We start from the raw sequence: 25,825 nt of genomic DNA, 5'->3' as shown, positions 1-25,825 counted from the left end.
CCTACAGAATTCTGGGGACTCTACACCCGGGATGGCGAGATAAATACCTAGGGTCAACTTCTGTACCTGACTCCTCCAGGAGCGACCGGGGGGGGGGGGGGGGGGCAGTTCCGAGGCGGGTGCAGGGGAGAAGTGGGTTTGGGGCACCAGCACTCCCCACCCCACAATAGGCCTCTTTGGCCTTTGGGTTGCTTTGAGCTAAGAGCCATTGAAAACCAGCAGATTCAGCAAAAGCTCTAAAAACCGGGCACAAGGGTTTTGGGATTTTTTTGTAAAGCAAATTTACATTTATAAAGGTAATTTCCATTTGTAAAGCATCTCCCTCTCTGGTACGGAAGTGGAGGACCCTCCACGCTAATCAGTAGAGGCGGCTGGGACTTCCGTCTGCGTAAGGAACCCACGTTTGCCATTCTTTTCTTGTCACCCCCGTCCCACAACGGGTCTAACACCCTGAAGCCAAATCCCCTTCCCCCTGGTTTTAGCCTAGGTTATTGTTATGGTTATTATAAGATGGTATGTTTAGGTCCAAATTCTGACCACCGTGCTGGGGCACTCGACCTTGTACGCTCCCATTTTTGTGCGCGTGTAGTGTGCACGTGAATACGCTTCTGTTTGATTTTCTGCCTCTAATCTGCCTTTGGCCGTCCGTTCACAGGGCCCCGACCGCGGAACCTAGGGTGGGCAGAGGAAAATATTTTTTCCCTCCCCTGCAGGCATTGTTTACAAAAATGCATCCTACATTATATAACACTTAGTAGAGACAAATGCGTTGAAAAAAGTCCGGAAGACTTTGCCATAAATTGTTCCTTCTGGAGAGGATGTGCATTTGAATAACGGCCAATAAAAAGGGATTCTTTTTCTTCCTCCTCCCTCCCTCCTTTCTTTTTTTCTTTCTTTATTCCTCCTTCCTTCCTTCCTTCTTTTCTTTCTTCTCCTTCCTCTTTCTTTCCTCCTCCCTTCCTTCCTCCTTCCCTTCTTTCTTTCCTCCTTCCCCTTCCTTCCTTCTTTCCTCCTTTCTCTCTTTCTTCCTTCCTTCCTTTTTTCCTTCATTCTTTCTTCCTTCCTTCCTTCCTCCCTTCCCTTCCTTCCTTCTCCTTCCCTTGCTTCACTCCTTCCTCCCTCCTTCCTTCCTTCCTTTCTTTCTCTCTTTCTTTTTTCCTTCATTCTTTCTTTCTTCCTTCCTTCCTCCCTTCCTTCCTTCTCCTCCTTCCCTTCCTTCCCTCCTTCCTACCTCCCCCCTCCTTTCTTTTCTTTCTTTCTTTCTTTCTTTCTTTCTTTCTTTCTTTCTCTCTCTCTCTCTCTTTCTCTTTCTTTCTTTCTTTCTTTCTTTCTTTCTTTCTTTTCTTTCTTTCTTTCCTCTTTTCTTTCTTTCTAAGACAACAACAGGCCCAAAATGGAGTACCTTCACTCTGGCCCGCCAAGACTTCTTACCTAATCTGACTGCGGTTTCAGCCTCTCCCAGGCCTGGGGCTTGAAACCAAAGGTCTAGAATTTCCTGGTCACACTAGTGAGCTCATCTGCTTGATAGACTCCCCCCTCCTTTCCTTTCTTTTGCTAATATCCTCCTTGTCCGCCTGCTCTGTTTCTGCCCATGAAATCCTATAAAATCCTTCCGTTTTGCTCAGATCCTCAAAGCTCCTCCCTACCTGCTAGGTCACCTGCTTCCCAATTCATGAATTGAATCTGTTGAATAAAGCTGATTAAGTCTTTAAATTTGCTCAGTCTCAGGGCGCCTGGGTGGCTTGGTCGGTTAAGCATTTGACTTCAGCTCAGGTCGTGATCTCGTGGTTTGTGAGTTCAGGCCCCGCCTCGGGCTCTGTGCTGACAGCCTGGAGCCTGTTTCAGATTCTGTGTCTCCCTCTTTCTCCGTCCCTCCCCTGCTCGCGCTCGGTCTCTGTCTCTCAATAGTGAATAAATGTTAAAAATTAAAAATGTGCTGTTCCATTTCTGTTACGCCCCCAGGTAGGCCACTGTGTGTGTTGTAGCTTCTCTAAGCTTCAGGCTTATTACCTGTAAGGCGAGGATCACAAAACCTACCTTGCCGGATTTTTTTTTTTTTTTTTTTTTTGAGAGAGAGCTGGGAAGAGGGAGAGAATCTCTAGCTGTCTCCACACTCAGTGTGGAGCCCGACCTGGGGCTCGATCCCCTGACCCTGGGATCTCCAGGGTCAGAGAAATCAAGATACTCTACCCCCTGAGCCACCCAGGGGCCACCCCTCCCCCGCTTTCTAAATATAGTTAACCCACCCTGCAGGATTGCAGGATTGTTGTGAGAAATCCATGGGCGTGATGGGTGATTTTATATCAACCTGACTGGGGCGTCCGGAGACCTGGGAAAACGTTATTTCTGGATGCGTTCTGCAAAGGTGTTTGCAGAAAAGATCAGCCTGTGGCGGCTGGAGTGAAGAGGGTCGCCCCATGTCCCCAGGGATGCGGGCGGACACTGTCCCATCCTCGGGGGCCTGGATGGAACAAACCGGCACAGGAGGGACGAACTTGCCCTCTCGGCTTGGGCTGGGGCCTCCACCTTCGGTCCCCGGACACTGGCCTCTCCGGCTCTCAGGCCTCCAGTTGGCTCTGGAATCATTCTTTCCAGGGTGTTCGGCTTGTACATGGTAGATCACGGGCCTTCTCCGCTTCCCTGCCCGTGTGAGTCAGTCTCTCACGATAAATCTCCTCCCGTGTGTCTCCGCAAATCCTGTGGGTGCTGTTTCTCCGGAGAGCCCTGACTCCCACGGCGCGCCCATTTGGTGACACGCAAAAGGGCTATGGTGCAAAGGGTGCCTCCTTGCCCTGAGAGATGCACTCGGGCCAGACCCTGGCGGCAACTTCCAAAGATATTCCGTGTTGTGACGCACATCGACTTGTCTGCAATTCCTTTCCCAAGTAAAATGGTGTCTGAAGACGGCTAGCTCAGGGGCGCCCGGGTGGCTCCGTCGGTTGAGCGTCCGACTCTTGATTTTGGCTCAGGTCGTGATCTCACTCATGGTTCGTGGGTTCGAGCCCCGTGTCGGGCTCTGTGCTGACAGTGTGGAGCCTGCCTGGGATCCTCTGTCTCCCTCTCTCTCTGTTCCTCCCTCACTCGTGTGCCCTCTCTCTCTCTCAAAATAACTAAATAAATGTGAAAAAAAAAAACAAAAAAAGGAGAGAAAGAGAGAGAAACAACCAGCATAAGCACCTGAATGTGCCCGGCTGAGGACGTCCCAGCTCTGCGTCTGGGTCACCAGTACTGCGTGGCTGGGACCCTACACAGGAATTTGGTTTCACCTGTGTACGAATATTTTTTGAGCATAACTGGTCTGAGAAATCAGCTTGCCAGGCAGGCCTGTCTTTAAAACCAGCATTCAGGGGCACCTGGGTGGCTCAGTCGGTTGGGCTGCCGACTTCAGCTCAGGTCATGATCTCGCGGCCCGTGAGTTCGAGCCCCGCGTCGGGCTCTGTGCTGACCGCTCAGAGCCTGGAGCCTGTTTCGGATTCTGTGTCTCCCTCTCTCTCTGACCCTCCCCCATTCATGCTGTCTCTCCCTGTCTCAAAAATAAATAAAGATTAAAAAAAAAAATTAAAAAAAAAATAAAATAAAACCAGCATTCATTCATTCACTCATTCATTCTTCCTTTTATTTACACAGAGTTCACGTCATATTTTGTTGTATACCCTTCATATGACTCCATGGGGTTTTGACCATTTTGCAGACAAAAAGAGTGAGCCAGAAACAGGTTAAGCAACTTTGTCTGAGCTCCCATGGCTCACAAGGGCAGAGCTGGGATGCCAACCCCGAAGGTACCCTCCAGCGGAGACATGCAGCACTGGGCTCCACCAGCCCAGGTCGGGGAACGGCTTGTCACCTTGTCCCGTGTGGGGTGCCGGGCCAGGCTTTGTGCAGAAGGCTGAATCTACGATTATGTTGTCCTTGTTTGCGAGGAGCTCAGCCCCCCGGGCGGATAAACAAAAAGACTTGGGGAGCTTCTGAGTGCGTGTGTCAGGACCTGGAATGAAGGGTGAACCCCAAGGCAGGGAGACCGGCCCGATGGCTCGCGCGGTGACCCAGGCATCGGCTTGCCACTGTGGGGCCAAAGGAAACAAATGGATGTCCCAAAGGAGGGACAATCCAAGCGCTGCTGTGAAGGTTCAAGGGCAGAACTCCTGAGCCGTTGGTTCGAGGAGGAGGAGGGGGAGGGGTGCGTGATGGTGCCGGTCCCCGTCGGGTTCCTGGAACAACACATGGCTGGGGGCCCAGCCACGGTCCCCAGATGATTTCAGAAAGAACTCCTGACCCCGTTACACGGCCCCTGGGGCTGGCCTCATGTCCCTGCATCTGCAAGGTGACGTTTCATCACCAAAAAATGTACTATAATGGATTCAAATGCACATTCACTGGGTTCCACTCGCCCCCCTCCCCCTGCTGTCTGTGGCCGCATTTGGGGTTAAGGGATCGGCAGGGATGGGAGTCAGAAGGAAGGAACAGAAGTTGGAACCGGAGGTTTTGTTCTTAGCCGCCCCTAGGATGTCTGTCACGGGAGAATTTAGATCCATGCGCCTCGAGGTGACGTCTTAGCAGCTCTGTCTGGCAGCGACTCGAGGTGAAGGGTGACAGGCTGGCGGGTGGGCCACTGGGGCCGTTGGGTTGGCTCATTCATGACTCCAGCCAGCTGGCGCTGGGCGATCCCTGGAGGGGTGTGGGATGCCAGGGCGAGGAGGAACCGGGTCTCTGGGCAGCTGGCTTGGCCTTTGAAGGAAAATGTAACACATGTGGATGGAGTCCATGGCTAGACCCGGGCAGGGCCACAGGCTGGGAGCCGCGGGGCACGTCAGCAGAGTTCAGGGCTGACCCAAGGATGTGCCTTTGGTGTCCCCCCCACCCCCGCCCCGTCTTGACCACTGTCTTGGGCTTGGGTTCCTGGGCCTGCTGGATGAAGGTCCCGCAGACCGGGGATGGGGGGCGGTGGGGGGTTCACACGATTTGTTGTCTCGCGGTGCCGGGGGCTGGAGTCTGAGATCACGCCGTGGGCAACGCCACATTCCCCCGCAGGGGCCGGGCAGGCGTGTGTCCCGGGGCCTCTCCCCTGGCTTCTGGTGGCCCCTCAGCTTGTGGCTGTGTCACATGGTGACCTCGCTATGTGTGTCCACATGGCCCCTTTTCCCCAAGGACACCGGTCACGCTGGATCAGGGGCCACCCTAGTCCAGCGTGACCTCATCTGAACTCATCACGTCTGCAATGACGCCGCCTCCGAGTAAGGCCATGCTCTGAGGTGCCACGTGGGTCCGGGGGGGGACACAGTTGAACCCGTGACGACCACCCACCCCGTGTTCTTTTGGCCTCCCTTCTCCGTGTTGGTCCCGGTGGCGGCTACACCTGTGTGTGTGTGTGTGTGTGTGTGTGCCCTCAGGGTGGGTGCTTGAGGCTGGGCTTTGGCTTCCCCTCGAGTAGCCTGAGGCCCGGGACTTGGCTCCTGGGTGACGAGAGGACGGCTGGGCCCCTTGGGAGCAGAAGCAGCGCGTGGCTGCGGTCAGAGAACCGTGTCCTGATAGGTGGCTCTTCCCCATGTGGCCGTGAGCAGAGTTGAGGAGACGCGCCTGCCCACGGCCTCTCCCGTCTGCGCGCAGCCCGAGAGTCCAGCTGCCTTCCAACCTCTGTTCACGTCCAGATCGCAGATTCCCCGACAGGTGTTTCCCGAGGGGCCCCCCGCGTGCCAGGTCCAGTCGCCATCCGGAGCCCTCGAGGGGCTCCGCTCTGGGAAGCCGGCCCAGCCGCGATTTGTTCGACGCGGGCCCCGGAATGCGGCTCGGGCGCATCCGGTAAGTAGCGAAGTGTCTTGAAACTCAAAACGCATTTGCGTCAAAGCCCATAATTTACTCTTACCCCGGGGAGGAAGATTTCTGCTCCACGGTCCAGCTTTTTGTCGCGGAGTCTCTGGGTCTCTCGCACGACACTGGGTCTCATTGTGGACTCAGAGATGCAGGAGTCTCCCGGGATGTTCTGCGTGCGCGTGCGTGCACGTGCTCGTGCGTGTGCATGCATGTGCGTGTGTGCGCGCGCATGCATGTGCTTGTGCGTGTGTGCATGTGCTCGTATGTGCGTGTGTTCATGTGTGTGCGTGTGTGCACGGGCACGTGTGTGTGTGCATGCATGCATGTGCTTGTGCGTGCATGTGCTCGTATGTGCGTGTGTTCGTGTGTGCATGGGCATGTGTGTGTGTGCATGCATGTGCGCGTGAGTGCGTGCGTATGAGCATGTGTGTTTGGCATGTCCTCGTGCGTGCGTACATGCGTGTGCTTGTGCGTGTGTGAGTGGCTTCCCCAAGAGGAAGGAGCAATGGGCAGTGCTTTGCCGTGTGCTGAGCATCATCACACATGGGATTGTATTGAATTTGCACAAGTGGCTGAGGGGTGGCTTGCTCTGAGTTGTGTGTGGGGAATAGAGGCTCCCAAAGTTTCTGTTTTGTTGGTCCAAGTGTATGTCAACTGTGTCTCTGATTTTCTGCATTTCTTTTTCTTATAAAAAAATTTTTTTGAAGGTTTATTTTTTTTTCAGAGAGGGAGAGAGACAGAGTGTGAGCAGCGGAGGGACAGAGAGAGAGGGAGACTCAGAATCCAAAGCAGGCCCCAGGCTCCGAGCTGCCAGCACAGAGCCCGATGTGGGGTTTGAAAGCACAAATCATGAGATCATGACTTGAGCCGAAGTCGGACGCTCAACCGACTGAGCCACCCAGGCGTCCCTATTTTCTGTATTTCTGAGGCTCTGGCAACAGGGGCCTTGCTGACCCTGGAGGGACAGCCCCCCCCCAGGGTTAGCGATTCCTAGAGACAGCAAATAACTAGCCTGAGAGGGTGGCTTTCAAAGGAGCCCACACAGAGCCCTCTCTCCCACCTGTCTTACTGGGGTCTCACCCTCAGGACCACGGTCCCGTGCCCTGATCAGCCCAGGGCAGGTCCCAGACAGCCGGGACAGAGGCCTTGAAATGATCCAAACTAGCCAAGCCCCCACTTGTTCATTCCGCCTGCCTCTTCCTTCCCTCGAAACCACAGTGATGGTTCCTGCCCCCAGCCCCGTCTCCCTCTGCCTCCTGACTGACCCTCGTGCTTTCCCGTGTGGCCTCCTCCTCTCGGGCTCTGTGAGCCGCAGATCTGTTGTCCTCACTGTACCTGAATGACAATGAAAACCTAGATTTAAAAAACAGAGGGGTGCAGAAGAGGGGAGGAGGGAGGTGGAGCAGGAGGACCCCAGGCTCGTCTCGTCGCACAGACATGACTAGAGAAGCCATCGGGTCTGAAACTCCCAGAAATTGACCCGCCAGAGCAGACTTCACAGCTGCAGAGAGAGAAGAATGCTTTTTGCTGCACAGAATCCCACCTCGCGTATTTTATTGCACAGAAAGCGGAATGCAGAATTTAACAAGCCCGGTTATAAAAGACTTACGCCAGATGCAAAAGAATAAATAATCAATAAGAGATACAACAGAGGGACGCAGCTCCCCGCCGGCCAGGAGAAGACGTTCACATAGGTGACCACCTGGCACAGGCGTTGTGGTCCTGGGCAAGGGTACCGAACGGCCAGGGAAGGGGTCATCGTGTCCTTCTGGATACTAAGACTAATGGCCCAGGCCAAGTGCCTCCTTGAGGCCAATAGCACTGTGGCCCCATTTGGCCGAGGCTCGGGAGGCGAAGTCGTTTGCCCATCAGAGCTGGGACTCTGAACAGGGTCACCTGTCCTGAGGCGGTGGAGGAATCCCACCAGAGAACCCCATACGGCCCCTGCAGAGTGAGCGCGGCAAACTCATTAATGCTACGTGTAATGCTACGTGTCGTTCGTACAGTGATGTTAAAAATCTGATATATGGGGCGCCTGGGTGGCGCAGTCGGTGAAGCATCCGACTTCAGCCAGGTCACGATCTCGCGGTCCGTGAGTTCGAGCCCCGCGTCAGGCTCTGGGCTGATGGCTCAGAGCCTGGAGCCTGTTTCCGATTCTGTGTCTCCCTCTCTCTCTGCCCCTCCCCTGTTCATGCTCTGTCTCTCTCTGTCCCAAAAATAAATAAACGTTGAAAAAAAAAATTTAAAAATAAAAATCTGATATAACTGGGGAGGGCACGGGGGAAAAACAGGTGGGCTTTAGGGGGGAGGGAAAGGTGATGTGGGGGAAGGGAATTTTCTGGGGTGACGGAGGGCTCTGAACCCTGGTCTCAGATCCTGCCCCCTGAAATAACCCCACTTCTAGAATCTTCTCTTAACATCCTAGGATTTTTTTTTCCCCCAGTTCAAACATTCCAGGAGAGAGAACTCCCCAAGCTGAGCTCCAGGAAGTCCCGGGCAGCAGACAGAGGAGGGGCTGGGGGCGTGTGCAGAAGGAGACATACTTGGCTTTCACATTGGGCATCAGGCTGGTCAGGAGAACAAGTTCCCTTAGGCTCCTTCGGAGACTTGGAAGGTCTCCTTAAGGAAAACATTCCTTATCGGTGGAAATACCAGTTTCATTTCAAAGTATGGGGTTGAAAATTCAGTAGAGTCTTCCCTGGAAGGGCAGGCAAATCACGAGAGGACACATGTCTGCACTGCATCCTCCTGTGAGAAGAGTCTTTCCTCGGGGCGCCTGGGGGGCTCAGTCAGTTATGCATCTGACTTCGGCTCAGGTCATGATCTCACGGTTCATGAGTTTGAGCCCCGCATGGGCTGTCTGCTCTCAGCATAGCCCACTTTGGATCCTCTGTACACCCCTCTTTGCCCCTCACCTGCCCTCTCTCTCTCTCTCTCTCTCTCTGAAAAACAAATAAACATTGGAAAACATTAAAAAAAAAAAAAAGAAAGAAATTGGGGCACCTGGTGGCTCATTGGGGTTGAATGTCCGACTTCGGCTCAGGTCATGATCTCGTGGTTAGTGAGTTCGAGCCCCGCTTTGGGCTGTTTCAGATTCTGTGTCTCCCTCCCTCTCTCTGCCTCTCCCCCGCTCTCACTCTGTCTCTCTCTCTCAAAAATAAATAAGCATTAAAAAAAAATAATAAGTAAAATGATCCTTTTACATTAAAAAAAAATGTTTATTTATTTATGGGCTCTGTCCTTCAGAGATCATTCCCAGAGACAACCTGTTAAACTGCTGACCCTGAGGTCTGGTGAGGAGCCTGGGGGCAGGTAAGACCCCCCCACCTCGCAGTTCTGTTCTGCACACGGAGCCCAGACCCCTTGGCCCTGCCTGTCGTGGTGGCCTTCAGCCGGAGGAAAGAAAGAAGAAACCTGGAGGGCGTCTTTCAAGGACGTCAGGCGGCCTGGGTTTCTGTGTCTCCAGTCCCTCCGTGTGGCTGCACAGGAAGCGGGTCAAAGTGCACCCAGCCTTCCAGCTGCTTGGCTCTCGTCTCCTGCGGCCGCTGCTGTGCCCGCCTCCACGGAAGCGGTCCTCGGGCCCAGGTGTCGGAGGCCCTGGGTGTGGGGGTGCCGGGAGGAAAGGTTCTGACCCTTGGGCTCCCAGAGCCATGTGCAGACAGGTGAGCTCCGTGGGCACCACTTTATTAGTTTAGTTTTTTTAAGATAAGCCTACTCTTTCTGATATATATAAAGTTCATCCATTTATTTTGGGAGAGAGAGAGCATGAGTGGGAGAGGGGCAGAGAGAGAGGGAGAGAGAGAGAATCCCAAGCAGGCTCTGCACTGTCAGCACAGAGTCCCACGCGAACTCACAAATGTGCCATCACGACCCGAGCCGAGGCCGGACTCTCAACCACTGAGCCACCCAGGCGTCCCCCTGGCCGACCCTTGTAGACATCGCTGAGTCCCACCTGCACTTTAATGCTTCCAGGGCTGTGTCTTTCCGTGGCTCCCGTAGACGCTGGGCCCCATCTCCTCCACAACCTCCCGGGTCATCAGCCTCGCCGGTGAGTAACACAGAATCTCATCCTTGTCCTGGAGCTGGCTGTCCAGGGCGGGGGGAAGGCCAGTGAGAAACCCGGGACAAATAAATACACATGTGCTGACCCCGGGGAGCAGACAGGGAGTGGACAGCGACCCAGGGCAGGGTCCTCCTGAGATGAGATGGCCTGGCAGCCCCCTCCGAGCTAAGACGCAGATCCCTCGCAGCCGGGCCTGCGGGTTAGGGCGGGACTCATAGCCCTTGTGCCAAACCCCTGGGCTGTCCTGCCTCCCAGTGTCCCCTTTCATGCTTTTCTTAGTCTGCCCCCTGACTGCGTTCTCAGGACATTCCAGGATCCGCTGGGGGGCTCTGAGAGGGTGAGCGGACTCTGCAGGCCAAGGTGGGTGGAGGGAGCAGGGGGCTGGGTTAAAGGGAGGTGAGGCAGGCAGGTGCCTGGCCACACCCCTCCCCCCTCCCCCCTCCCCCGTTGTTCCTGGAGCTGCAAGGTGACCCCGTGGAAAGAACGGAAAGCTGGCCTAGGGGAGCAGGGAGGTGCTGTGGCCCCCCTTGCGCCCTACCAACCCCGGGGGGCGGCCTGTGGCGTGGCTTCCGCCCCAGAACAGCACAGCTGTCGGGAAGGGCCTGTAAGGAAAAGTTCACTCTGCAAAAATACAGATGTGGATCTTTTTTTTTTTTTTCAATTTTTAAACAAATGCTTGTTTATTTTTGAGAGAGCAGGAGTGGGGGAGGGGCAGAGAGAGACGGAGACCCTGAATCCCAAGCAGGCTCCGGGCTCTGAGCTGTGGGCACAGGGCCCGACGCGGGGCTCGAACCCACGGACCGCGAGATCATGACCTGAGCCGAAGTCGGACACGTAACCAACTGAGCCACCCGGGGGCCTACCAACTTAACCATTTTCAAGCGACAGTTCGGTAGCATTAATGATTGTCACAATGGTGTGCAGCCATTACTGCCGTCTACTTCCAGGCTTTTCCATGACCTCAAACAGAAACCCTGTACCTATCCAGCAAGAACTCCCCGTCCCCCCCCCCAACCCTGCTCTCAGCCCCCGGGAACCTCTACGCTTTCTCTACGGATTTGCAAATTCTAGACGTTTCATACACGTGCAATCGTACGGTTTGTGTGCTTTTGGGACTGGTGGCTTTCGGCATCGGGTGCTCAAGGTTCACCCGTGTGGTGACAGGTCAGGGCCCCATCATTTTTAGGGCTGTACGACATTTCACTGTGTGCCCACCGCCCACATCTATCCACCCACCTGTTGACGGACACGAGTTCTTTCTGCATTTTGGCTACTGTGCACAGGCCTCGTCCAGTATGCTCAATGCTTCGTGGGCACCCGGCCAGCTCCCCAGAGCGGGGGTTCCGCCTCTTTCTAGGTGGTGCGCGCGGTCACTTCTTTGTCACCCGAGTCCTCACAGCCGTCCAGCGAGGCGGGCACCGCACGCCCGGCTCCGTCTGGCTCCAGAGCCGAGCGGTACGGCCGGAATCGGTTCCGCGTCCCGGCGTGTGGATGCGCCAAAGGCAAAGAACGTGGAAGGCGGATCCCGTCCTCAACTGTGTCAGCACGACGACAGTCCTCAGAAGTTCCTGGCGTGGCCTCGGCGGGAGTGCACCCCACGCTCCGGGGCTGGCTCCCGCCACCCCTCACACCCAGCATCACGGGCGGGGGGGGCCTGCTGCCCACTTGCGCAGCCCCGTCCTGCAGGGCTGCGCCCCCTGCTGTGCACGGAGGGCACTACGGGAGGGAGACCCCCCAAGGGTGGCCGGCACCGGGGGGTGGGGCGGGGGCGGGCCTCCGCCTACAGAGCTGTCTTCTTCCTTCCCTCCCCTGCCCACCCCCTTGCAGGGAGGACCTGACAGGCGACTACCCCTCCTCCCCATGACTCCCCGACCCCCCAAGCAACTCCCCAGGACTCCTGCCGAAGAAAGCATTCACCCCGGTTCCACAAAAGGTTGTATTGTGCGACTTACAAGCCCTAACTGTTCTTTGGGAGGAAGGCCCTGCCTCCGGGGAGGACACAGAACAGGGCACACAGAACAGGGGGAGAGCCCCTCTCCCCCACTGGCTCCCCCTGTCCCGGGCCCACTCTGGGTTCAGGACCTGTCGTCCCTCCTCGCCTGGGGGGTTAGCTGGCCTGACTCCCAGCACACAGATCTGGGCGGCCCCAAAGGCTTCTGGGACAGGCGGCTGCTTCCAGGACCCACTTGGGAACCCCTCCCGCCCCTCACTGCTCCAGGCTGCCCACTGTCCCTCCTCCTGTCCCCGCTGCCCTGCCCTTGGTGAGAGCGCCACCTCCCTGCACCGCAACCCTCCTTTCCTGCTGGACCGAGAGCAAAGGACAAGAACAGGGACTCTGGGCCCAGAAGGTTCGAACCCCAGCTTCTTGAGAAACCCAATCACTAGACACAGGTACACCCGGAGATGGGGTCCACTCGCTTGCTGTCCACCCACCTTGCCCAGAAGTGGAAGCCGGACTGTTTCTCTTGGCGTGGGCTCCCGGGTCCCGGCTGCGCCCCCCTCCACACCCTCGGACCCCACCGCCTGCGCTGGGGTGGAGGACGGCCAAGAGAACCAAGTATCCCTTGCGCAAGCCTCCAGGCTGCAGCCCCGGGAGGGCCGTGCTTGTGATTCTTCCCGAATTCCAGGCTTCTCTGGCTCTGGGAGGCTGGCTGCTTAAAAAACTATGCTCGCAGACGGGGGTTCAAGCTGCAGTGGCCTGCCACGGGCACGTGGAGATTTTACGTCACAACTCAGAAACCCGGTCTCCGGAAACCGGGAGTTTATTTTTACACTCTGTAAATAGTAGCTTCGCGATCAACACAAACACGGAGCGATCTCAATGGCGTTCACCCGGAGGACAGTCTGTGGGTTCACGATAGCTGGAAAAGACAGACAACAGGGTCACCGCTCGGCCACGGATTCTGCCGCTGTTCGTGAGCTATAGTGAAACCCTGCTGCTGGGCCACCCGAACTTTCCATGGCGTTGGCCTCACACCGGCTCTCCCCAGGCGGCAGGCACGTGTGGGCCCCGCCGGCCACCTGCCGTGAGCGCGCCGTGGCGGGTGCTTTCCTCTCTGCCCACACGGCCCACGGGCACCATCAGACACAGCAACACCAGGGCCTGGAGGCCAGGAGCGTCCTGGCCTGGGGGCGGACGGCCCGTCTGCCCGAACCTGGGGCTACCTGATGGCGGCAGAGTGTAGGAGAGGCTCCTCCTGGCCTGACCTGCGGGGGGGCCGGCCTACTGGTTCGGGATATTTTAGGGACTCCCCACTATGAACAGCTTAGGCAGCCCTTACGGCGTCACCAAGGACCGTGGGTGCTATGCGCTCCCGGAGGCAGGATTCCATAGCCCGCGCGTCCCAGCCACGAGGAGCCCCCACCCTGTCAGTTAACCGGGCAACGGAAGGTGGCCGTGGACTGGGGCAAAGAAGGGTGACGTGTGGGGGTCAAAAAGAACGGGGCGCACGGGCCAGGCCTCGGCTGGGCGCTCCCCCAGGACGGGGGGGGGGCAGAGAGTGGGTAGTGCCAGCTGGACTGAGACCCAGGTGGGTCTCCTCCAGCCTGGGGCCTCCTCCCTGTGAGCCCAGGTGCCCCGGTGCCCTCTACCCTGGATGCGTGGAGCCCGGCACCCACACCAAGAGGCTGGGCGGGGAAAGCCGGCCTCCTGCCCTTGTTCAGGGGACGCTCTCGCCTTCCTGACCCCTCGCATCGCACCCTCTGCAACACTCCTGCAGCGCGCTCCAAAACGCCCCGGGATGAGGCCTCCTCTCCCCTTCCCGCTCACTGGCCGCTGAGCCCACCCCACGGCCCCTCTCTTCCCTCACGTGCTGCTCACGAGCCCCTGCCTGTGCACCCACGCGGGGGACACGCACAGGTGACACGCACGAGTGAGGTCTCTGCTGTGAAGTCACCCCTCAGACTCGCTGCTCCCAACTCCACCCTGGGTCTCCTCGACCGCGCCAGGGTGCCTCCTCCCTGCGTGGCTCAGGCAGTCGGCCACCGCGGGTCAGGGCCTGCCTTGTCCCGTCGTCCTCACGCTGCAAGCTGCCCAAACCGTCATCACACAGCTCCCCCTGGTCCACGGTGGGCTTTGCTTCTTCCCTCTCTGACCTCTGACCTCACCCCCTGCCACCTGAGGGGAGCCTGAGGCTCCCGGGCCCTCCCTCTGCACCCCTCCACCTGTCTGTCCCCCTCAGACCTGTGAGGCCGGGCAGAGCTCCCTCCCCGGGGTGTGCCTGCTGTACCCCGGCGGAGCACGAACAAGGTGCCAGCCACACTTTCTCTAACTTACCTTTCTTCTTCCTGTAGTTTTTCCTTCTCTGAAATTTCATATTGATTTTTGGCCATGATTCTGTCTTTTCAATGACTGTGGCTTCTACCCGAACGAGATCCTTTCTAGAAGACAGAAAATACCCTTTTGATTATTTTTCAAGCTTACTAATGCTTTATATATAAGAATTTCCAAAATGAAGTTTTACTGTTGCGCGTGTGTGTGTGTGTGTGTGTGTTATAAAAGCGATATGTCCTTTTCCCTGCAGATGTTTTGAAAAGCACGTAGCAGCCTGATCAAGATCAGTCAGAAAGGACAGGGCTGGGGGGACTGGCAAAGTAAGTGAAGAGGGATAAACTCCCAGTGATGAAATAAATCAGTCATGGGGACGTGACTACAGCAGAGAATACAGTCAATAAGGCTGTAATCGCTTCGTGTGGTGACAAACGGTGACCAGGCCCGTGGGGGGCGTGCACTCTGCAACGTATGAAGGTACCACACGCCTAAAACGAACACCGTGTCGTATGTGAATTATACAATTCAACACCGTAAAAAAAGAACAGCATCAGGGTGCCTGGCCGGCTCAGTCAGTGGAGCACATGGCTCTTCATGTTGGGGTTGTGAGTTCGAGCCCCACATTCGGTAGTTTACTTAAAAAAAAAAAAAAAAAAAAGAAAAAGAAAAAAAGACAACGGGGCGCCTGGGTGGCTTAGTAGGTTAAGTGTCTGACTCTTGATTTTGGCTCAGGCCATGATCTCACGGTTTGTGAGTTCGAGCCCCGCGTCGGGCTCTGAGCCGACAGCAAGGGGCCTGCTTGGGATCGTCTCCTTCTCTCTGCCCCTCCCGCTGCTTGCATGCATGCGTGCACCTTCTCTCCCTCTTTCTCTTTCTCAAAATAAACAAACATTAAAACAAAACAAAACCAGCAAGAAGATCGCAGCATAGTCCGTCAACAAATCGTAAGGGCCTATGCCGTAATAAGTTAGTTAACGGGACAACGCTGTGGTCCGGGGATCCTCTGCCTGGCGACCCTGAGGTGGCCCGCGTGGGTCCTGGACAAAGCCAACGTGAGTGAGCGTGTTACCCGAGGAGCGGCTTGCCAAGTAACGTGAAGTTGTCGGCTCCCACCAACAGCACCTGCGGAGCGAAACAGACACATTACCGGCAAGTGACACGAGAGCTCGTCGATCAGGCGGCGACACAAACACCCTGGAGAATGAGACAGTGTGCCGATGGCATGCCGTCGACCAGGCTACCTCATGAGTCAGTGCCTGGGACGGGAGCCACTCAGGAGCTGGCGAGTGGCAGCCGGGGCAGGAAAAACCGAGCCCTCGACCCGGTGATTGTGCACCCCGGGCTGTGTGTTCGCCGTCTCTGCACATGGTGGCTCTTTTTTTTTTCCTTTTTTGAGGGCTCCTGGGTGGCTTGGTCGGTTCAGCGTCCCACTTCGGCTCAGGTCATGATCTCGCGGTCCGTGGGTTCGAGCCCCGCGTTGGGCTCTGTGCTGACAGCTCAGAGCCTGGAGCCTGTTTCAGATTCTGTGTCTCCCCCTCTCTCTGCCCCTCCCCTGTTCATGCTCTGTCTCTCTCTGTCTCAAAAATAAATAAAATAAAACGTTAAAAAAAAAATTTAACTTTTTATTGGAAGTTATGACATAGACAAGGAGAAAAATGCACAAATCCTACTGGGGTACTTTTTTTTTTTTAAGTTTACTTCTTTATTTCAGAGAGTGCAGAGCAAGCAAGGGAGGGGCGGGGGGGGCGGGGAGAGAGGATCCCACGCGGGTTCCACACTGCCATCAAGGAACCCCACGTGGGGCTCGAACTTATGAACCGGGAGCTGAAATCAAGAGTCGGATGCTTAACCGACTGAGCCCAGCGGGAGCCTCGTTCTGTGGCATCTTTTGAAGCAGCTCGTAATGCTAACCCTGCGCACTCAGGTTCAAGTGTATTTTCTGAGGACTGCGGAATCCCATCCAGCAGCCTTTCTCGGCACGGCCAAGTGTGGCCTCCCAGGAAGACCTCTTTGCGCTGCAAGGGCAGGGGTTTTTATTGAAGTTGGAGACCCACCTGAAGTTTGACTGGTAAGAAAAATACCTGAGCGTATGAAACTTAAACATCTAAAGGCAAAAAGCGTCTTTTGTAGCAGTGTAAACGGGCTCTTTATGCCAAACGATGACAATCAAAAAACTTTCACAGTTACTTCAAGGACGCTATGTTTCCTGCTCCCAGAGGCTAGATTTCCTAAGTTAGGGATAAACAACCCGCGTTAGGTGAGGCTTTCGTCTATGTTAATGTGATGTGCTTGAGAACAACGTCTTTGGGAGGTGCCTGGCCGGCTCCGTCAGTCAAGTGTGGGAGTCTTGATCTCAGGGTTGCGAGTTCGAGTCCCATGTATAGAGATTGTTAAAAAAACAAAACAAAAAGCCTTTTTAGAAGCCTTCACAGATACATTCTTTTTTTTTTTTTTTTAATTTTTTTTAACGTTTATTTATTTTTGAGACAGAGAGAGACAGAGCATGAACAGGGGAGGGGCAGAGAGAGGGAGACACAGAATCCGAAGCAGGCTCCAGGCTCCGAGCCATCAGCCCAGAGCCTGACGCGGGGCTCGAACTCCCGGACCGCGAGATCGTGACCTGAGCTGAAGTCGGACGCTTAACCGACTGAGCCAACCAGGCGCCCCCAGATACACTCTTAAAGGCTCCCATTACTTTAGACATCACAGAGTAAACCCGCTCGCGGTCACGAGCTCATGACCGGCCACTGTGTCATTAAGGAGAGGAGAGTTCTGAGGGTTGCTGATGTCCAAAACAGTTAATTAGTCCAGCTCTGGGCTCAGATCACAGGTTGGGAGAAGAACTTCTTAGAAACAGAATTTAATGCTCTGCTTCGTGAAATACATAAAGAGTTTGCAATCACAAAGGAAGAAGTCTTAATGAAAAAACCACACGTGTTATGGTACGTTACGCTAACAGTTAAACCTATCCTACAGAAATGACCTAGTGCAGAGAACTTAAATTTTACATACTTTTATAAGTAGAACAGGCCAAAAACAAATAGAGCCGCCCCAAACAGCAAACAGAATCCTAAGTGATGGGTAGAAACGCTAAGTGCACAGACGGAGCGGTGTAGAATGGCCGGCAAGATCAATCAGTCCCAGGGAAATGCCACTGAATCCATCAGGGGCGCCTGGGGGGGCTCAGTCTGTTCAGCATCTGACTCTGGATTTTGGCTCAGGTCGTGATGTCATGGTTTGTGAGATCGAGCCCCACGTCGGGCTCTGTGCTGACAGTGTGGAGCCTGCTTGGGAGGGTGGGTGGGGGGGCAGCTGCCCGCCCCTCCCTGCCTGCCACCCCTGGGGAGGATGCTGCTCTCCTGCCCCATGGGGATGCTTGCCTTCACCCGCCGACCTGAGGGAGCCTCCCCAGTGATGCGCCCGGGGAGCGGGATGGCACGTCTGGTGACTGTCACTGACGGTCTCACCTTCTCCAGCCGGATCCTCTCCCCACACGCGACGTCTAATTCATTGTCAATTAAAATCAGGTCCTCGGAGGTCACCTTCCACTGGTGGCTGGCAAAGTGCACCACGGCGAAGAGCCTGCCGTACTGGCCGGTGGCGATCAGCTCGTTCACCTTCCCCACAACCTCTGGGGGGGGGGGGGGGGGAGAGGGAGAGTCAGGACCGGGCCGGGTCGGTCAGCTACTCATGACCAGACGGCAGCCGCCCCACCCCACCCGGCCCCAGCCGCTGTGACCGTGGTACAGGATCACGTGGCCCCTGCTCCCTCTCAGCGGGACAGGAAGCTTCCCTGGCAGCTGGCACCCTCGAAAGGGGAGCTCACAGCCGGGGGGCTGCTTCCTCTCCCTGCTGCAGGCAGTGTCAGCCTGCTGTTCCCAGGAGCACAGGCGCTCGGGGCACGTGGGGCTTTTCCAGACCAAGTCCCCAACCCCATACGATACCCCGCTCTGGCCTGAGCACTGCCTCTCTGACTCTGGGGAGGACAAACCTTCACCCTGTTCGATTCCCCGTCTTTACTAAGAAAAGGCCAGAGGACAGGCAAAGCGAAAGGAGAGGCCGTTTTGCAGATAAGGAAAAGCTAGAATTATGCCGCATAGCATTGGGGTCTACCTGGAAGCTTCTGCCCACACAGCTCCCTGCTTCCGCCGCCCCGGCTCGGGTCACAGCCCCTGCGGAGCCCTGACCCACCAGCCTGCACGGGGGAGGAAGACATCCTTCCTGCCCTGAAAGCGGAGCCCAGGCCGGAAGCCGCACCGAAGAAGGGCAGGACGCTGTTTAGCTGGCGCGGCATCTCAAAGACACCACCGTCTACCCTGCGTGTCTAGCTCTGTAAAAAACACCGAGGGTGCCGCGCCCCCTCATGGCAGCCACGGCGGCCGGCCACACCGTCCCTCCTCACAGCCACAAGCCCTGGGCGGACACCCGTCCCGACACCCCGACGGTTTCTCCAACGCCCAGGACGGCACGGGCTCCCGCTGCCCACTGTGCACCCTGTTCTTCTGATCGCAGACAGATCTGTCCCTGACCCCGTGCTCCTACCAGCGGCGGGAAGCACGGATGGCCCGGGGGCCCCTCCCTCACTTACGCAGGCAGCCTGCCCTGAACGTGCTCGGTGCTCAGGAGTATTTGCTAAGTGAACGACGGTTTAACTTTTTGTGTTCGGTGGCGAAAATGGGCCTGAGCATTCACACTGGGCCACAGAGCGCCCGGCTACGTGACGTCCTGTCTGCGGCCAGGTGACTGCCTCTGTCAGGGAGGGGGGCACCGCCCTCCAGCTTCTGCCCCCGTTACCTGCGTGCTGTCTGGTCTCCTCAGCTGGGTCTGGCAGAACAACTTCTGGCCAAGGCGGTGAACTCAGCGACGTTTCAGGAACGTACCTGTAAAACGTTTTCACACGTGTGCATCACTGTTCAGAATCTGTAAGACAGGGTATGTGCTCCCAAGCCCGGGGGCCGAGGGGGGGGCACAGCAAGTGCAAACTCACGGCCGTGCTGCCACGTGACGACCGAGGACAGGCTCCCGCACAGCCTCTCGGAAGCAGCAGGGATTCCAAGGAACACCCACTAATCACTCGTAATTAAAATGGAATTCCGACCATCTTATTCCAGAAGATCCCCTCCTTGGAATAACCACGCCCCGAGCCGGCCGGTGGCCCATCCAAGGAAGCCGGGCCCTCTCAGTGTCCTCAGGGCACACGTGCTCGGAGGTAACAACACTCCACAAGAAGATAAGAAGCTCTCAGCACCTCCCCACCCCAGCCCACCGGGCTCCCGTGTCACATCTTGGCCCTCGAGGGCCCTGAGGGCAGGACTCCAACGTCAGGACCGTTTCCCGTGCTCTCCCCCTTCCCCGCCAGCCTGAACCTCTAACTCCCACCCGGCAGGGGCCTGCTCGGCCTTCATGGGGGGACAGGAGCCAGGCAGGCCTGCATCTGAAGCCCAGCTCTGCCGACAGAGTAACGCGACCTTGGCAAGCGTCTCACTAAACGGGAATAAAAGCCCCCCCCCCCCCCCCGGGGGGCCGGGCAGGGTCAGGAGGGTCAGTGTGCCTGGAAGGCTGGGCAGCGGGGACGCGCTCAGCAGCAGCGGCAGTGCTGTCGCGGGTCTGTCCTGTGCCGCAGCCAGGTGTCTGCCCGCGGCACAGGAGCCGGGCGCACCGGGCCGGGAGCCTGGAGGCAAAGAGGGCCGCGGGGTCTTTCTGACTTCCCGATCTACTTCTGCCTCCAACTACTGTCGCCTGCAAAGAGGGGAGAGCTCAGGAGAGCCCAAACTGAATTACTCAGAAACGTCTTAGGGCTTCTGTCCCTTTGCTGCCAGACGGTGACAGGTCGGCGTTTCTGCTGCAGAGCTCCGGCAAGGAGAAAAGGCCACTCGACAGGCAGAGCCGCCGACTGCGCAGCAGGACCCACGTCACTGGCGGTCAGCAGGTGCTCAACACAGACCCGTGAGTCAAACGCTCTCCGGGACGGGGTCCGCTGGCCACAAAATCAAACCGGGCTCGTCCGCTGTGCTGACCTCGGAGCTCCCAGAGACACGTCCCGGCTCTGCGGCCAGGCAATGACCTCTGACGGACCTGGAGGCGCGGAGTCTGTGCGTGGGAGCCCTGGCCCCCCTGCCGGGTCGGGCGGCACCCCGCGGCAGACTGGCGAGCTGGAGGCCCGTGGGGAAATAGGAAGAATCAGGCAAATTAACTACAATCCCCCTTCAGGGGCTCTCTCTGTAAGCAGGTTCTGTCTTCTCAATGTAAGAGAGCCCTGAATGTCTCCATTTCTGAGATCCTGTGACGCAGGGGCAGCTGACACTCTGGGACAACTTCCCGTCGGACAGGCACTGCCCTAAGCTCTTTAGACGTGGAAATTTACTGAGTGCTCACAGGATTCCACCGGGATGGACACGAACATCACTCCCATCTTGCAGAAGAGGAACCGAAGCCCAGAGTGGACCACCCGCCCAGGGACCTGCCCCAGGCTGCGAGAGGCGGGGCCGGGATAGGAGGCGGGGCTTCCTCGCTTTTAACTGCTACGCTGTATAGGGCGTGACTTTGTCAGATTCACTTCCTGTAGTTTTCCCCAAAGCGTGATGCTTTAATACTGAGTCCGCTCTTCCCAGTGGTATTTAAGCTGTTCCTAGAAATTCTGATACAACCTTCCATACTCCCAGTTGGAAGTCTCTAACTCGGGAGTTAAAAACTTTCCTTAATAAAACACAGCTACGTAAGGCCCGGGAGCACACTCGTCTTTGGGTTTCTCGATGCCCCATCCACACTTACGTTGAAGGTTTTAGAAAAACACTTTCAAAAAAGTTACATATTCTCGAAAACCCACGCACATGCAGTTTGGGCTTTAGAACGACAGTCCCACAAACGAAGGGTCGCCCGAACCCACATTTGGACATTACCCTTGTGGAACTGAAGTGCTCTGTGAACCGAACCTTCGGGAAGCCGATCCCAGGGAAGCTGAGGGGACAAGAAAAAGGGGTAGTTACTGGTATGAAATGCCACAGCTCTTCACAAAGCTAAACACACAACGCTCTTGCTGGTGCCCGAGTTAGACCACCACACTATCACGTGCCTGTGGAATAATCTAGGTCACCGAAGCTAAAAGAACGTCACTTAGTTACTGCTTGTGTGTGTCGAGATGTGCTCATCACACCATCGAAAGTTTTCAAGCAATCTCTACACTCGACGTGGGGCTCAAATTCACGACCCCGAGATCAAGAGTCACAAGTCTCTTTCTGACGGAGCCAGCCGCGTGCCCCTGACCACATCATTGAAAAGAGCCCCAAACCGGAATCCCTCACCCACGAATCCACTCCTTGACCACCAGGTACCCAGCAGGTTCAGACGCTGTTCTGGGCCTCCAAGACGGCCCGAGGGGCTATTCTCACCCCTGTACTGTCCCTCTCAGATGGAGCCGGTCTCTGTGACTGACGGCACATGGCATAAGTGATGTCGCAGAACTTCTGAGATTAGGTTATAAAAGACTGGAACGGAGGGCTCCTGCCGACAGGCAAGGAGTGAGATTGGAAATGGACTGTCCTTGGGGCGCCCGGGGGGTGGCTCAGTTGAGTGTCAGCGCATGATCTCACGGTTCGTGGGTTCGAGCCCCGTGTCGGGCTCTGTGCTGACAGTTCAGAGCCTGGAGCCTGCTTCGGATTTGTGTCTCTCTCCCTCTCTCTCAAAGATAAACAAACATTAAAAAAAAAAAAAAAAAAGAAATGATCGTCCAGCACCAGCCGACAGCCTGACTGCCATCTAATGAGAGCCAGAACCACCCAGCAAAACTGTCCCGCACTCCTGACCACCTGAAACGGTATGACATAAAGTTAGTCGTCTTTAGCGGCTGGGTTTTGGACTAACTTGTTATGCAGCAGGTGACCAATACACCAAGGGACAAAGGCAGTCACCCCCCTACTGAGTCAAGAGCCTGGAAATCAGATGCAGAGCTTAGGAGCAAAAAGAAAAGAGTAGCAACTCAGTGGCCGTTGAGGGTTTATTTATTCATTTATCTCTGAAGATGTTCTGTTATTAAAGTTCTTTTGCGGGGGTGTGTGGCTGGCTCAGTTGGTAGAGCGTCTGACTTTTTTTTTTTTTTTTTAAATTTAAATGTTTATTTACTTATTTTGCAAGAGGGAGGGAGAGCATGAGCCGGCGAGGGGAGGAGAGGGAGAATCCCAGGCAGGCTGCATGCTCCGTGCAGAGCCTGACGCGGGTCAAACCCACGAACTGTGAGATCGTGACCTGAATGGAAATCAAGCATCGGATGCTTTTTTATTTAAAAAAAAATTTTTTTTAACGTTTTTATTTATTTTTGAGACAGAGAGAGACAGAGCATGAACGGGGGAGGGGCAGAGAGAGAGGGAGACACAGAATCGGAAGCAGGCTCCAGGCTCTGAGCCATCAGCCCAGAGCCCGATGTGGGGCTCGAACTCACGGACCGTGAGATCGTGACCTGAGCCAAAGTCGGATGCTTAACCGACTGAGCCACCCAGGCGCCCCTCAGATGCTTTTTTAAAAAACGTTTTTAGGGGTGCCTGGGTGGCTCAGTCGGTTAAGCGTCCGACTTCGGCTCAGGTCATGATCTCACGGTCCGTGAGTTCGAGCCTCACATCGGGCTCTCTGCTGACAGCTCAGAGCCTGGAGTCCATTTCAGATTCTGCGTCTCCCTCTCTCTCTGCCCCTCCCCTGTTCATACTCTGTCTCTCTCTGTCTCAAAAATAAAATAAAACGTTAAAAAAAAAATTAAAAAAAAAACGTTTTTAAAGTTTATTTATTTTGAGAGAGAGAGAGTGAGCAGGGAAGGGGCGGGGAGGGAGAGACAGAGAGAGAGAGAGAGAGAGAGAGAGAGAGAGAGAGAGAGAATCCCAAGCAGGCTCCCCACTGTCAGCACAGAGCTCAATGCAGGGCTTGAACTCTCGAACTTGAGATAATGACCTGAGCTGAAACCAAGAGTCAGATACTCAACCGACTGAGCCACCCAGGGGACCCAACATTTTTTTTTTTAAAGTTTTATTTTTATTTTGAGAGAGACAGAGACAGTGCAAGTGGGGGAGGGGCGGAGAAAGGGAGAGAGAGAATCCCAAGCAGGCTGCACGGTGTCAGCCCAGAGCCTGATTCGGGGCTGGGTCCCACAAACCGTGAGATCGTGACCTGAGATGAACTCAAGACTCGGATGCTTACCTGACGGAACCACTTCCGTGCACCAGAGTAGACAACTCTTGATCTCAGGGTTGTGCGTTTGAGCCCTATGTTCGGCATGGAGCCTACTTAAATTTAAAAAAAAAAAAAAAAGTTTCCTTTGTATCTATTTTTCTGTTTCTGTTATGAACACACGTTGACCTTTATCAAATATTTCCTATATCTATTGATGCGTCTTTTTTTTTTTTTTTTTTTTTGAGCTATAATTGACATACCATAAGATTCACCCTTTCGTAGCTACCTGTTAGCAGGTGTTCCCAGCTATGGGTCTCTTGGGTTGGTTTCCTCCTCTCCTCTGCTACCTCGCTGCGCCTGGGGTTTAGCTCTTGGACCTTCTCTCTCCTTTATCTACCACCACTCGTCTGGTGACTGCACTTATCTGGATGGATTTGAGGACCACCAGTATGCTTAAGGTGCAGCCTGGACCTGACTCCCCACTTGACCATCTGCCATCACCACTTGCGAGTCTAACAGGCATCTCGAAACCTACAAAGACTCCAGGTTCCCCCGAGTGCCTGCTTCTCCTCCCCATCTCACGTGACCACAACTTCATCTCTCCAGGTGCTCAGGCCAAAAGTCTCCATCATTTCGGACCCTTCTCTCTCCTGCCTTCACAGCTCTTGGCAGTTCTTCCTGGTTCTCCTCTTCAAGAGATCCGGGTTCTGACCACGTACGTTCTCCAACCCACCCCCACCTCCCGCCTGAACTACCACTAATGCCCTGCTCTCCCCATTACCTCCCTTCTCTGCACAGCAACTAGAGTGATCCTGCTAAAACCTAGGTCGGATCCTGTCACTATTGTGCCGAAACTCTCCACGAGCTTCCTATTTCATTCAGAGAAAAAGCCAAAGCCCTTGCAGTGGCCTACAGGGCACGGGCAGCGTGATCCCCTCTGTCTCTCTGAGCCCATCTTGTTGTTCATTCCACACCCGCCGCTCAGGCTGCCTGGCTATTCCCATAACATGCCAGGCCCGTGCCAAGCACATGCCCACCTCAAAACCTGTGTTCCTTGACCGTTCTTCCCCTGGAACCTCCCTCCCCCGCAATCCACAAGGCTAATTCCCTTCTTTTCTCTGGGTCTCTGCTCAAACACTATCTCAGTAGAGAGGCTTCCTTGACCATCCTATTTAAAACTGATCCCCGGGGCGCCTGGGTGGCGCAGTCGGTTAAGCGTCCGACTTCAGCCAGGTCACGATCTCGCGGTCCGTGAGTTCGAGCCCCGCGTCGGGCTCTGGGCTGATGGCTCAGAGCCTGGAGCCTGTTTCCGATTCTGTGTCTCCCCCTCTCTCTGCCCCTCCCCTGTTCATGCTCTGTCTCTCTCTGTCCCAAAAATAAATAAACGTTGAAAAAAAAATTTTTAAAACTGATCCCCTCCCTCCCAACCTACGCTTTCTTTTTCTCTGTAAGACTTATCAGCTTCCAGCACACTATGTAATGTGTGTATTTAAAAAATATTTTTAAAGTTTATTTTCTTGACAGAGTGTCCAAGTGGGGTTGGGCTGGTGGGGAGGGGGGGAGGGAGGGAGAGAGGGAGGGAGACAGAGAGAGGGAGGGGGGAGAAGCAGGCAGGAGGGGGAGAGGGAGAGGGGGGAGAGAGAGAGAGAGAGAGAGAGGCAGAGAGGGAGAGAGGGAGAGAGGGAGAATCCTAAGCAGGCTCCACTTCGTCTGTGTTTCTTAAAGTGGGCGTCCGGATTTGAACACGGCGTTCCAGGGGTGGTTTTACGTGGAGGTAGAAAGCAGTGGTTTCCAGTGCTTTTGTAAAAACGTTCCTGCCAACTTAAAGCCAAGTTTCACCAGGGCACCTGGGTGGCTCAGGTCATGATCTCACGGTGGGTGAGTTGGAGCCCCACTCGCGGCTTGCTGCTGTCTGCTTGTCAGCACACAGCCCACATCGGATCCCCTCCCTCTGCCCCAACCCCGCTTGCACTCTTTCATCAACAAACAGTTAAAAAAAAAAAAACCTTCACCATTTCCCAGACGGGGACAGGGAAGGTTGGAAGAGTGGCTCGTAGCCTGGGGGCGATAGTAAAGCACAGGGGTCTGGAGGTCTGTATCCCTCTTCCCCCACCTCCCCGCCGTGTGACCCTGGGCAAGTTACCTAAGCTCTCTGAACCGAGCCTGTTTGCCCCCCTCCGGGTAACACCGGGCCTGCAGAGAAGTTGAAGGGCTGCGGTCAGCAGCTAAGCTCCTAAAGGACCCAGGATCCGAACCCAGGTTTCACCCACCGCAGGGCCGGTGCTATATTCGCCGCATCAGGGAAAGCGGTCAACACCGAAGGCACCGGGGCGGACACAGACACGCGCGCCCCGACCCCTCCTCTCACCCCGCAGCCCGGGTCTCACCCGCTCCGGGCCCCGACGCGCTCAGGACGCTGCGGCTGCAGGCGGACGCCAGCCGCCCGAGGCCGACCCGCACGGCCCGCGCGGCCATGGCCGCCGCCATCTTCCCGCGGCCTCGGCCGGAAGCGGAAGCGGCAGCGGCGCGAA

The 25,825-nt window shown here is 55.8% G+C and overlaps 1 protein-coding gene across 1 annotated transcript; it reads right to left on the bottom strand.

Annotated features, from left to right (window-relative positions):
• Window positions 1–12,617: 12,617 nt before the first annotated feature.
• On the bottom strand, window positions 12,618–25,799 carry MRPL21 (mitochondrial ribosomal protein L21). Its single transcript, XM_027045247.2, has 7 exons — window positions 25,682–25,799; window positions 21,041–21,098; window positions 18,936–19,021; window positions 17,609–17,772; window positions 15,211–15,263; window positions 14,148–14,251; window positions 12,618–12,732 (listed from the first exon to the last, which is right to left on the bottom strand). Exons 1-7 carry the CDS (start codon window positions 25,779–25,781, stop codon window positions 12,668–12,670), a joined length of 630 nt encoding a protein of 209 aa, XP_026901048.1. The 5' UTR covers window positions 25,782–25,799; the 3' UTR covers window positions 12,618–12,667.
• Window positions 25,800–25,825: the final 26 nt, after the last annotated feature.

This window comes from Acinonyx jubatus, chromosome D1, assembly GCF_027475565.1.
Source record: "Acinonyx jubatus isolate Ajub_Pintada_27869175 chromosome D1, VMU_Ajub_asm_v1.0, whole genome shotgun sequence".
Taxonomy (NCBI): Eukaryota; Metazoa; Chordata; class Mammalia; order Carnivora; family Felidae; genus Acinonyx; species Acinonyx jubatus.
This window is presented reverse-complemented; position numbering and strand designations above follow the sequence as displayed.

What these genes read in the sequence shown, in the direction of transcription:
- MRPL21 (XM_027045247.2), bottom strand. Translation starts at nt 25,781, where the DNA reads ATGGCGGCGGCCATGGCCGCGCGGGCCGTGCGGGTCGGCCTCGGGCGG. An exon ending in GGAGACCAGACAGCACGCAG is followed by an intron (nt 17,773 to 18,935) that starts GTAACGGGGGCA and finishes CCCCCCCCCCAG; the next exon opens with AGGTTGTGGGGAAGGTGAAC. An exon ending in CTTGGCAAGCCGCTCCTCGG is followed by an intron (nt 14,252 to 15,210) that starts GTAACACGCTCA and finishes TCTGTCTTCTAG; the next exon opens with AAAGGATCTCGTTCGGGTAG.